The following is a 12,997-nucleotide window of genomic DNA, read 5'->3' as shown; positions in this document are numbered from 1 at the left end:
TTTCTAGGTACAGAGACTCGTGGATTGATCCAAAACTCTTACTCATGTTCAAGCTTTCATTGTCCTTGTAGGCCACTGGTGTGGCAAGATGAAGTAAGAATAACAATCCACAAACCACAGAATAAAATTCAGAAGTAATTTCTTTTTGAAAATCAGTTTCATTGTGGCTGTTTGGTTTCAATCCTTGCTATATGCCATCACACCAATAAAAACTACTCTTCATCTCTGAAGTGCAGGCCCACTGACAGGTGGACATACATGGAGAAAATTACTCAACAGCCTATTATTTTAAGGTGGTTTCAGCAGCTAGCAGTAAGCGAAGTCCCCAGGAAGCCACAAGAGACAGGAAACCACCCTCCTTTCTTGGCTATTCCAAGCACACAGCACTATCATCTGGCTGAGGAAATGGCAACTGAAATCTAATCCCTCTCTCCAGAGTTTATGAATTGATTTTCCAAATGGTATTCCACAGTGGTGTTCATTAAGCATTCACTACCACCCAAGCTCAGGTCTAGTGGTCTTCAAAAGTAGCTTCAGTAACACAGGTGATACAGACCTAATAATCTGTAACAGGGAAGCTGAAGTTAGGCATGGGGAACCAAATCTTATCTTCTTTATGCTTTTATTTCTTCCTTTAGAGCAGTATGTTCTCAAATGGAGATGAGCATCAGCATCACCTGAAAAACCTTTTTATAAACTATATATGCCCATGGTCTCACTCTAAAGATTCTAATGATGTATGTCTGGGTGTGGCCAGGGAGCTGTGTATCTTGAAAAAGTTCTCCAGGTAAGACTAATATGCATCCCTGGTTAAGAACCACTGCCACGGATGATCTGTATGATATATTTTAACCCTACAATTCTGAAAAAAATTCTAAGTAGGATCTGGGAATAGCTAGCTAGCTATTTCTATCAGAGAGAATAAGCGTAAGAGGCAGAGAGAGAGGCAGGGAGGCAGAAAGGGAGAGGGATGTAGAGAGGGAAAAAAGGGAAAGTGAGGGAGACAGAGATGATTCTGGGCCAAGATTCTTGATTACTGCCCACTCTAGTGCAAGTACCTATTGGGTCCCACATGCACCCTAGGTTCTGACCATACTAAGCCATTCACAATTCCATAAATCACAGAGTCTCAATTTGCAGTGCTTGGCAAAATCACCCATAGAGCTTTGTCAAATTATATATGACTAGACTCCCATCCTTGAAGCTTCTAATTCAATTGATTCTGCACTGGGACCCTGGACACATCTGTTAGAGGGAGAAATCTCTGAAGTAAATCGAACAGTCTTGAAGATTCTCTTCCTCTATAGATAGGTATCATTCAGAAACAACCAACGCCCCTTACACATTTATTCACCATCTTCTATGTGCCAGACACTTAAAAAAAACACTTTATATAGATATAATTCACATACTGTAGAATTCATCCATTTTAAGTGTACAATTCAATAATTTCTAGTAACTTTACAGAATTGTGTAACTTCATGATATCTCTTGCATCATTTCCTTTATTTCATTCCACTGCTATAACCCTGGCTGTGGTAAATCAGTTTTAGAATATTTTCATCCCCAGTAAGTGCCCTTATGCCCATATTCAGTTAATCCTAATTCCTACCCCCTGCCCCAGGCATCCACTAATCTAATTTTTGTGTCTATATATTTGCCTATTCTGGACATTTCATATAAATGGAATCATACAATGTGGTTTTTTTGTGACTAACTTCCTTCACTTAGCATAATATATTTGAGGCTCAGCCATGTTGTAGCATTATTCATAATTCATTCCTTTTAATGGCTGAAAAATATTGCATTGTATAGAATATTATATCACATTATACCACATCAGACATTGGAGCTGTTTTACTTTTTGACTATTATGAATAATGCTGCTATGAACATTCAATGTAGAGACTTTTCTGTGAACATGTTTTCAATTATCTTAGGTATATGCCTAGGAGTGGAAATGCTGGGTCATATTGTAACTCTATGTTAACTTATTGAGGAACTGACAAACTGTTTTACAAAACAGCTGAATCATTTTACATTTCCACTAGCAATGTATGAGAGTTTCCATTTCTCCACATCTCTACTTCTTATTGTCTTTTTCATTATAGCCAGTCTAGTGGGTGTGAAATGGTATCTCACTGTGGTTTTAATTTAAATTTCTGTAATGGATAATGATGTTGAACATGTTTTCATGTATTTATTTATTTAGCCATTTGTGTATCTTCATTTGTGGTAAAATATCTGTTCATATCTTTTGCTCATTTTTTTGTTTGGTTTGTCTTATTATTACATTCTAAGAATCCTTTGTAAATTCCTTTGAATATAAGTTATTTACCAGATATATGTTTTCCAAAGATTTTCTCCCATTCTGTTGCATTTCTTTTCATTTTTCAAGGTTTTCTTTTGGAAAAAAAAAAAAAGTTTCTTTCCAAAACGGTTCATTTCTTTTTTAGACTATGTGTTTGGTGTCATATGTAATAAATCTTTGCTCTCCAAGATCTTCAGGATTTTCTACGTTTTCTTCTAAACATTTTATTGTTTTGGTACTTACATTTAAGCCTATGATCCATTTTGAGTTCATTTTTGGGGTATGGTCTCTAGTGAGTATCTAAGTTCATCTTTTTTGCACATGGATATCCAATTTTCCCAACATCATTTATTGAACAGGGTATCTTTTCCCCCCCAACTAATCATCTTGGTACTTTTGTCAAAAATCAATTGATTATAAATGTAAGAGTTTATTTTTGACCTCTCAATCCTGTTCATTGATCTATATGCCTGTCCTTATGCCAGAACCACATTGTCTTGATAATAGTAGCTTCATACAAACTAGGTTTTCTTATTCCTGGATGTACCATGTTCTCTTTCATCTCCAGGCCTTTGCACTTGCTGTTCCTACTGCCTAAAACAGTCTTATCCTAGATAATTCTTACTTACTTTTTAGGTTTAAGCTCAGAAGATGCTTTGTCAAGAACATGTTCCTTGATTTCAAAAGTCATGGTCAGGTACTCCTCCTTAGTGCTCTAGATCATCCTATGATTAACCCTACCATTGCTTTATGAAATTGTATTATATGTGCCTGTTCACTTCTCTGTATGCTCCACAATGGCAGGAATCCCCTCCAATCTGTTCAACAGCTGCATCTCCATTGTTTTGTACAGTGCATGATACACAGGAGATGACCAATAAACATTTGTTGAAGAAATGGTAAGCTGATTCTGCTTCTAGTAATGGAAGCAAAAGTAATTTGGGCTAAATTTCCTGCTTTAAAAAACACAAGAAAATTGGGGCAAGATATAAACGATATATGTTTGAAGATATCTGATATCTAACAAAGTAATGCAATACTATAAAGCCAAAATGCAGGATAAAAAGAAAACTGAGAGAGGCTGTTTTTCTTCTAAGGTCATTGGCTGATATAGCAGAGTCAGCTGAGAGAAAGAGAGAGAGAGAGGAGCTTCTGACAGACTCATGAAGCTACAAGAACAAAAATTGGAATTGAGAACCCTTCAAAGAGGGAGAACTCCCAAGGGAAAAAAAAAAACCCAAGCTTTTGGTTTCAACTTAGAAGGCATAAATACTAAAAGGAAGGGTAAGTCAACCTTCACTTGGATTGAAGGGCAGCTTTAAATTATCTCAGTCTCATATTGAATTAAGGAGATGTGAGATTGCTAGTGTCTCTAACCACGTGCCAGAAGTGAGTATAAATCCTTTCTAGATAAAGATAAAAATAACTGAGGCCTCAAACCATCTCTACTATAATCTTTCATATATAATGTCTACCATTCAATCAAAACTAACCAGGAGAAAGGTAAAGTGATAGAAAATTAAGACAAACAATAGACAATAGAAACATACCCTCAAGGATTGAAATAATGAGTAATCTAATGAAGATTTTCACATAATTATGGCCAGTATGTTAAAAGATATTTTGGCAGAGTTTGGCAGAGAACCAAACACTATTTTATAAAAAGAACCAAATGAAAATTCTAAAAATAAAAAACATGACAAATAATATTAAGAACTCAATGAATGAGTTTAAAGGGAGTTTAGACAAAGCTGAAGACAGAATTAATGAATTGGAAGTTAAGTCACAGGAAAATATCCAGAATGTAAGATTATAAAAATATGCATCCATGTGTTCTTCTAGGATGTCTGTGACTTCATGTTTTACATGTAAATCTTTGTTCCATCTGGAATTTATTTTGGTATAAGAGGTGAGATAAGGATCCAGTTTTACTTGTCTTTTTTTTAAACCCCCAAAATGGCAAGTCAGTAAATCCCAATACCACTTACTGAATTAATCTACCTTTCATGGGAGTCCTTTAAATAGAAACTTCTCCATGCACATTTTAAATGGTCCAGTTGATACAAGTTCTATATATGGTTTATAAAATTCCTATGTAAAACATAGTTCCAGAAATAGCCATATGATTGCAGGCAGTTATTTAACCTCTCTGGGTCTGTTTCTCCATATGTAAAAATAGAGACATGGCAGTATCTACCTTACATTGTTTCTGTGAAGATTTTTTGAAAATAAAGTATGTAGATGCAACTGTCTCAAAAAAAAAAAGAAAAAAAAGAAAATACCCAGAATGAAGTATAGAGAGAAAAAAAGGATAGAATACAGAGAAAAGTATGTAACAGACATAAAGGATGCTGAGATAATGTCTAAAACAGGTTTGCTATGGTCTGAGTATTTGTGTTCCCCCCAACATTCATATGTTGAAATATCATCACCAATGTGATGGTATTTGATGAGGCTTTTAGGGGGCAATTAAATAAAGAGGGCAGAGCCCTTGTAAATGAGATTAATGTCCTTATAAAATAGGTCCAAGGAAGTGCATTTATCCTTTCCACCACGTGAGGATACAGCAAGAGTGTGTCATTCTATGGATCAAGAAGAAGGCACTCACCAAACACCAAATCTGCTGGGTATGTTCATGGATTGGAAAACTGAATAACATAAAATGGTGAGTTCCCTCTAAATTGATTTTTAGATGCAATGCAATCCCAATAAAAATCTCAGCACGTTTCTTTTTTTGTGGAACATGACAAGCTGATTCTAAATGCAAAGGGCCAAGAATATCCAAGATACTTTTAAATAAGAGGAACAAGGTGAAAGGAGTTGCTTTACCAGGTAATAATAAAGTCGAGTGATTAAGATTGCAGTAGCGATGTAATGACAAAGAGACCAACAGAATAGAATAAACAGTTCAGAAACAATCTTGCACATATACAGGCACCTGATTTATGACAAAGGTGACGCTGTAGAGGACTGGGGGAAAGACGGTCCTTATAATTAACGGTACTGGATCAGTTGGATATCTATATTTTAAAAAATGAAGCTTAGTTTCTGTATCTTAGCATACACAAAAATCGATTTCAAGTGGAGTACAGACCTAAATGTAAATGTCAAAAACATAAAGCTTCTAGAAGATAATATGGGAGAATATCTACAATTTCAAGGTAAGAAAATATTTCTTAAATGGGACACAGAAAACACTACCCATAAAGGAAAATACTAAAAAATTAAACACATTAAAGTTAAAAACTTCTGTTCATCAAAGGATACCATAAAGAAAGGTAAATCACAGATTTTGGAATGGTTTACAATATAAAAAATACAAAAATAGTTCATATTCAGAGTATATAAAGAATTCCTACAAATCTATAAGAAAAGGACAGACAAATTAATAGAAAAATGGGCAAAAAACTTGTATAGGCACTTCACAGAAGATATGCAAATGCATAATAAACATGAGAAAGAGCACAACCTCGTCAGTCTTCTGAGAAATGCCAATTAAAATCAACGGATATTACTACAAAGCCACCCACCAGAATGGCTATGGTTAAAAAGACTGGCAATACCAAGTGTTAGTAAGAATATGAAACAACAGAAATTCTCATACATTGCTGGTGAGAATGTAAATTGATACAATGACTTGGAAAAACTGTCATTATCAATAAAGTCAAAAATATGCATCCCCCATGACCCAGCAACTCCAATCTATACAAGCAATAGAAATTCAAGCATATGCAACCAAAAGACATGTACAATAATATTCACAACATCAGCATCCGTAATAGCCCCAGACTGGAAACAATTCACAAATTCATTAAAAATAGAGTAAATAAACTGTGGTATATTCAAGCAATGAAATAATATACAAAAATACAAATAAATGGCTGGGCATGGTAGTTCACATCTGTAATCCCATCGCTTTGGTACACTGAGGTGGGAGTATTGCTTGAGGCCAGGAGTTCAAGACCAGCCTGGGCAACATAGAGAGATCCCGTCTCTACAAAAAAATTAAAAATGAGCCAGGCATGGTGGCATGTGCCCGTGGTCCCAGCTACTCAAAAAGCTGAGGTTGGAAGATCTCTTGTGCCTGGGAGGTCATGGCTGCAGTGAGCTGTGATCATGCCACTGCACTCCAACCTGGGTGACAGAGCAAGACTCTGTCTCACACAAAAAAAATACAAACAAAAAACTACAGCCACATGCAACAACCTGAATGGATGTCACAAAAGCAGTATTGAGAAAAAAACACCAGATCCAAAAGAATACACACTGTTTGATTTCATTTATATAAAGTTCAAAATGAACAAAACTAATAAACTAATCCAACTAGCACTATGTCAGGCGCTGTGGAGAAAGATAAAAAAACTAATCTATGATGTCAGAACTTGAGAGAGTGAGGAGGATATAGTGATAACAATAGGGTATAAGTAGGAGTTGTGGCATATAATAATGTTCTATTTCTTGACCTGGGTGCTGGTGACGTGAGTATATTCACTTTGTAATGATTCATCAAATTGTACAAATATGATTTATATACTTTTCTGTGTGAGTTATACTTGAATAGAAAAGATTTTTAATAAAAGAAAGAAATGAAATGAAAAGCTAAGTCCTGAGTATTTACAGAGGAGTCAGATAAAATGGTCCTCTACAGGCAAGGTGGTTTCTCTTGGTAATGTTCTTGGGAATTAAATGGCTTCAGAGGTTCTTTACTTTAAAGAGATCTCCTCTATAAGGTAGTTACAGATAAATTACAGTTTATTTTTTCAAAAGATCTAAGATAAAAAGAAAGATATGAGACCTAAAAGCAAATAAAACAAAACATCAAACAATATATTACAGGAAGCTTTTTGCACCATCTTAGAGAGAAGGTGTGAAACTGGGAGACTGACTATGTGGTTAAGGCTCTTCTCCATTTCACTTTCTAATTATTCTAGAAATCAGTGAAACATTTCCAGTGGAACTATTTACTCACCTAAGCATAGCTGATAGGTCACAGGCTTAGCAAGACCTGAGGAAAACAGGCCTGTTATAGAAAGAGAAAATGTCTTTGTTTTACATAAACACCTCCAAAGTCCCAAAATAATATTCAACTCAACAAGTATTTGAGTACAGTAACTGTAACTAGCACTGTGTCAGGCATTATGGAGAAAGACAAAAATGAAGGCAGATTTCTAAGGAGCTCTAATGTAAAGACATAAAATGTATTTGAAAACAACAGCAATAACAACTAAAGAATGATTCTAAGACAGGATATGATGGGTGGGTTGCAGCAGAGTTAGTGAGAGAGAAAATGCGATGGGAATAATGAAGCAAGTTGATCAAAAGTTCTGTATTTAAACCCACAGTAAAGGTATTTTATCTAGATCCCACCTCCCTAAAAAAAAAAAAAATCCTTGGATTTATTCATTGTGCTCACCTTGAATTACCTCGAATGATTCCTACTTATGTTCTTGATCGAAGAGCCTTAACACAGGTAATGTCAACTCTGGATACACTAATGGCCTACCTACTTATGTCAAGCAATGTTTTGTAGAATTTTAAGGTTGACATCTATGACATCACTTCAGATAATTAGGAACATACTCCAAATAGCCCTAACAGTTCTAAGTAAATCTGTATTGATCTACCCATAATTTTGACTATTACTTGAGACAATGAATTGAATAAGATACTACCTTTATTTGCCTCCTTTTGAAAATAATTTTTCAAACATTAAAAGGTGTCTAATACTTAACATTGTGTCTGGCACAGCAGGCTTTCTATTTATTGAACTGGATTGTTACATTACACCAATATATTAATCATATTCATCTCTCTCATGGTTTGGTAGACTGATCATATTCCTCCTTCAACCTCTTTCTATCCAGACTGAAAAACCAACTAGAAAATCCCTTCATCCTTTTGATCAATTTAATGGGGTTTTTGAGGACTTTTATCAGCTGTTAGGCTTTTCTTGAGGAGCAGCCACCAGAATTTCTTGTCTGATTGTAGAAGCCAATCTGCTTTTGATCTTGTACATGGAAAAAATAAGTGTTTTGTAAGTGTTTTGTTTTGTTGTTTTTGACACCCTTCCTGATGATACCCACTACATTCTTGGCCTTTGAGGACCACAATCACAACTGGCGCAACATCTCCACAGAATGATCAGCAGTGGTTTTTAGTTTTTTACTCTGACAATCATATTACTGTATATTGTCCTAATTCAGACACAAATGAGATATCCCTTGCTCTTGAGATAATCTCCACCAACTAGCCAGACAAATCTCAGCTACTTGGTTGCTCCAGCTGAAGGAGATGATTGATTACGGAAGGTCCGATGTGACTCTCTCACTTTATTATTAGCAAGTGTGTCCCCACCAGGGAGACTTTTCTAACATTTCACATAGAGAACTGTGCTGATCTCTCTGCTCTGTATCCTACCTGCCCTAACTTCCTTGTGTGCCCTGCTTAAAAAGGTTTTAAATTGAGAGATGATATACATACATCTACAGTGATTTCCAGGTCCCTTTCTTGAGTCATAAATGAGAGCCCAGAGCCCATCATCTCGTAAGGATGGATACGTTTACTTTTGCCTACCTGCATGAAGTGTCTCTGACTGTTCTGCCCACTTGGTCTCATGAGAGCTTCCTGCAGTTTACTCTCATCAGCTTGCCTTCACTCCTTACAGATAAACTGGTAAGAAACCTGAATGTACCGCCCGTTGAAGGGTGTATATTTTTATCTTTCTTCCTCTCCATCCAAGATTTGCTGTAACAGCAGTTGTTTGTGTTTAAAAACTAAAATATAAAAATATGACCTACGTGGCCAAATCCCACAAGGCTGTTTACTTCCTTATTTACCGAATCAGAATCTGTCAGCACAATGTAGAATTCTGAGTGTCAGCAGATACTGAAAATTAAATGTCCCTGTAAAGCCAGCAGAGGGTGCACCAGGGCACTAGAAATTTTACCCAAGCTTGTAGCAGCATTAATTTAATAACCAATCAACTTTTTTAAAAACTTATTTTTGTATACTAAAACTAATATACAAGATAAGATAAACTCAAGTCGAATAACTTAAAATAAACAAGCTGAATTTGGGCTAAAGTTCCTTCAAAGTATACTCCAAATCTGAAAGTGAAGTTCAGGAAGAATAAGGAATACACGGTTAAACTTACTGTAGTCAAAATACAGGTAGAGTAGAACAAAATGATACAGATCTGAGCCCTCTACTTTGTATAAGTTCTAATATGGAGCTCCATCTTGCTCCCTCGCAAAAGGTCCCAGGAGGTAGTTGGGGGAATGGGCACCCAACTAGGAGTTAAGAGAGCAACTATCATCCCAGTTTTGACTCTAGTTATGTGACCTTGGGCAAGTCACTTTCCCTTTAGGGCCTATGTTTCCCAAGGGAATCAAACGAAATGGACTCATATAAGCCCTTCATAACTTTAGGAAACTGATTCCAATTGATGTCAACAAATGTAAAGCGCTAGTATCCGTGCTTCTATTGCTCAAAAATATTAAAACAGAAAGAATAAAGGACAGAAGATAGGAAGCTGTGTTTAAATCTAGACAGAACTATTTTAGTGCCACACAAAGGGCAGGTAACTAAATGCCATTATACACCTGTAAGAGTTTCATGCCATCACAGAAGCCTTACAGTACAGCTGTTCTGCTAATCCTCAGTCTATAAAAATGGCTCTGTCCATCCTGAATGCCAAAAAGTATTGGCCAACATTTGATTAAAGAAGTTTAATTCTTTCATTTTTTCACAGAATATCAATGTTCAGCTGCTAAATACTTCTACTGGGCATTGGGGTGTGGGGGGAGTGGCAGCAGATAAATAAAGGAGTCAGAATCCTAGTTAATTATCGTTTAGCTACAATGTTTAAAGTTTCAAGTATGAGAAGCACGTCTGCTGATTCTCTTCTTTGATAAGCTGTTATATAAATTGGAGTGTGCTAGAAAGACATTTTAAGGCTCAGGGCAACTTTACAATGCACATCTTTTTTTTTTTTTTTTTTTTTTTAAGTATCAGTCCTAACATTACACTATTATCATGAATGTGATGTCTCTATCAACCACACCACTTTAGATGGGAGGTCAAAGTGGCACAAATAATGTTTACAGAGTTGTGACAATGACTCTGGATGTGGCAGTAAATATAGAAGGCTTGGGTCCCTCACCTCAAGGAACTTATTTGTACAACTTGCTCTCTTCCCTAAGAGGTACAATTTTACTATTATCGTTTAGCCATCTCAAAAGGATCCTTGGATGCTTCTCCTAAGTTTCACATATGGCAACCAAGACAATATTTACGTTAAGTGAACGAAATTTACTTGAATAAAGAGCTAGAAAGAATAGAAAACAAACATCAAAGCTAATAGTTTGCTAATAAGGGCACAAACACCATAAAGATTGCAAAAACAAACAAAACAAAACTGCTCTTGGGGGACTAGTCCTGAGTAATTATTCCACTGGCAGATTCCTGTTCTCAAGCTAGCAGTAGTAAAAGCGCTTCCCACCCACCCTTCCCACCGCACACCTACCCCGCTAAAGAATCAGAACCGGCATGCAAAGGGTGAGTTTTATTTCCATAGATTTTTTAAATTGCTGTTAAGAAGTTGTCTAGCAAGACGGCATATTTCTACCAGAATTCCTCAGGGGCGCTGATCCTCACTAGAACGCCGAGGACAATCAGTCTCAAATTGCAGGTAAGTGTGAACAAGCCCACGTTCTGGTCAGCGCACAAGGACCCGCGCTGAAAATGCGGTTAAAAGCTGTTTCAACGGGCAGACGTGGAACAGTTATTACAGCTGTTTACAGCTCCAACTCCAAAGGGGAGCCTGCTGGTTCTGGCGTCAGCTCTAGACACGAAAAAACAAGCACCGCGGGCAGAGAACCTCATCACGAGCAGAAGGGCCAAGCCGTTAGTCGGCCGGGGGGCAGCGCAGGCACCTCCTCGACGGGAGCGTCGCCAACTTTTCTGGAGGCAGCCCGCAGCCAGGGGCCGCGGGCGCGCGCTAGACTTTCCAAGTCAAGGGGTCCCCAGGGAGTCTGGATTAGCTGGGCCAGGGAGAGAAGACAACCTGCCCTGGGCAACCTCTCCCTTGCTCGCCTGGTCCCTCCCTGGTCCTGCCCTCTAAATTGGCTCGAGGTTGCGGAGTGCTCCCAGGCCCCTGAGGCGGAGGGCCCTCGCCCTACCCGCGAGGGGAGGGGGCCGCCGCCGCCCCTACTAGGTGACTCACCTGGTGCCCGTCCTGGGAGTCAGAGGGGAGTGCGGCTTCTCCCGGTTCCAACGGCTGCTGCTTAGGCGACGGCTGCCCAAGGTGACTGGTGATGGGGTTGTCAGTGTCGAGGCCACCGAGGCTGCTTAGGGTGCCAGAGGTGCCAGGGGTGCCCGAGCCGCCAAGGCGGGACTCGGCTCCACGTTCCCGCCGCAACTCCGAGCGCAACTCTAGGTAGCAGCACAACGTCAGCAGGTGGAGGGCCAGCGAGAGGCCAAAGAAACCCAGGAAGAGCAGGCAGCTGTTCCCTTCGCCCGCCCGGGCAGGGGCCCCGCGACACCCGCAGCCCTGGCTCCCTCGCTCCTGTGGCGCTGCTGCAGGCAGGAGTTCCCTGCGCTCCACCTCCGGGTAGCCCATGGCCTCCGGAGACACCCACTCTCTTGAGGCCCGGGAGCCGCTGCGTCTGCTTCAGCCGTTCACGACCTCTGACAGGCGGCTACTGTCCTGCCATCGGCTGGGGGCTGCAGGGACCCGTTCCTGCGCGACGGTGGCTGGGCGGGACGGAGTAGGGAGCAGCCGCATGTGCAGCTCCACTCCGAGGGGTGGGAAAGGGAGGAGGAGGGGCGGGAGAGAGGGGAGGCTCGGCCCGCCGAGGGAATGAAGGAGGAGGTCCTGGCCGACCCCGCCCCATCCCTCAAGCGGCTGCCGGGACGCCCAACCACGGGGCCGCCAAGCCTTGGCGCCCCACCCCGTGCCGTTCCAGCCGGGCCTCCAGCCGCGGGGCGGGGCCTGGGGGCGTGAGGGTTCGCCTCTGCCTGGCCGCCCCACCCAGCTCTTCCCGCTTGCCCCGTCCCAGTTGGTGACTGGCGCTGTCGTTCATCCCCGGGCTCCGCCCCAGTTTAACCCTGTAGCGCCAGTACGGGGAGGAAAGGAGGGGGAGGCTAAGAATTTGGGAACCTTGGAAAGAAAGTAGAGCAAAGAAAAGGAGGCAGAAACTAGCATTAATAGAAATGTTTGCAATTAACTGCAGTTGTTAATAACATCATCCAGTACTTATCTGTTGCTTCCAATCTTCAAAGCGTTTAACAGACGTTAAACTAATTAAAACAGCTCTGGGTTTGGAATGAAACCATGCCTGTTGTGTTTGCAATTCAATGGCTCGCCCGAAGAAAAGGAGACCCAGGAGCCTGGGAACTATGGGAATGGGTGGGACTCAAGCAGCCTCACTCCTGGAGGGACTCTGAAGGCTCAATCTAAGTAACAGAGAAGCCGCTCCATGCCAAGCGGAACTGAAATGATGTTGTCCTATGAAGGGTAAAACAGTCTCCTAGGATTTCTTGATATATTAATTAATTCAACAAATAGCTATCGATCCCTGTACAATGCAGAAAATGCTGTATGAGAGCATCCACAGCCAGAATAGATTTCTTCCCCTGCAGCAGTTTTGATTGGAGAACATATGCCTTCAGTGAGTAGACAGGGAA

General features: G+C 39.9%; 1 protein-coding gene across 3 annotated transcripts in view; it reads right to left on the bottom strand.

Moving 5' to 3' along the window:
- EDA (ectodysplasin A) overlaps nt 1-12,126 on the bottom strand; it is a 411,651-nt gene extending 399,525 nt beyond the window's left edge. For all 3 annotated transcript variants that reach the window (XM_032757112.2, XM_032757113.2, XM_032757114.1), the window contains exon 1: nt 11,535-12,126. In XM_032757112.2, the coding sequence (XP_032613003.1) occupies nt 11,535-11,930 (396 nt within the window). In that variant the 5' untranslated portion in view covers nt 11,931-12,126. The remainder of the gene's footprint in view (nt 1-11,534) is intronic.
- Nucleotides 12,127-12,997: the final 871 nt, after the last annotated feature.

The sequence above is a fragment of the Hylobates moloch genome, unplaced genomic scaffold, assembly GCF_009828535.3.
Source record: "Hylobates moloch isolate HMO894 unplaced genomic scaffold, HMol_V3 SCAFFOLD_7, whole genome shotgun sequence".
NCBI classification, from domain to species: Eukaryota; Metazoa; Chordata; class Mammalia; order Primates; family Hylobatidae; genus Hylobates; species Hylobates moloch.
The sequence above is the reverse complement of the archived record's forward strand: the minus strand, read 5'-3'. Positions and strand labels throughout refer to the sequence as shown.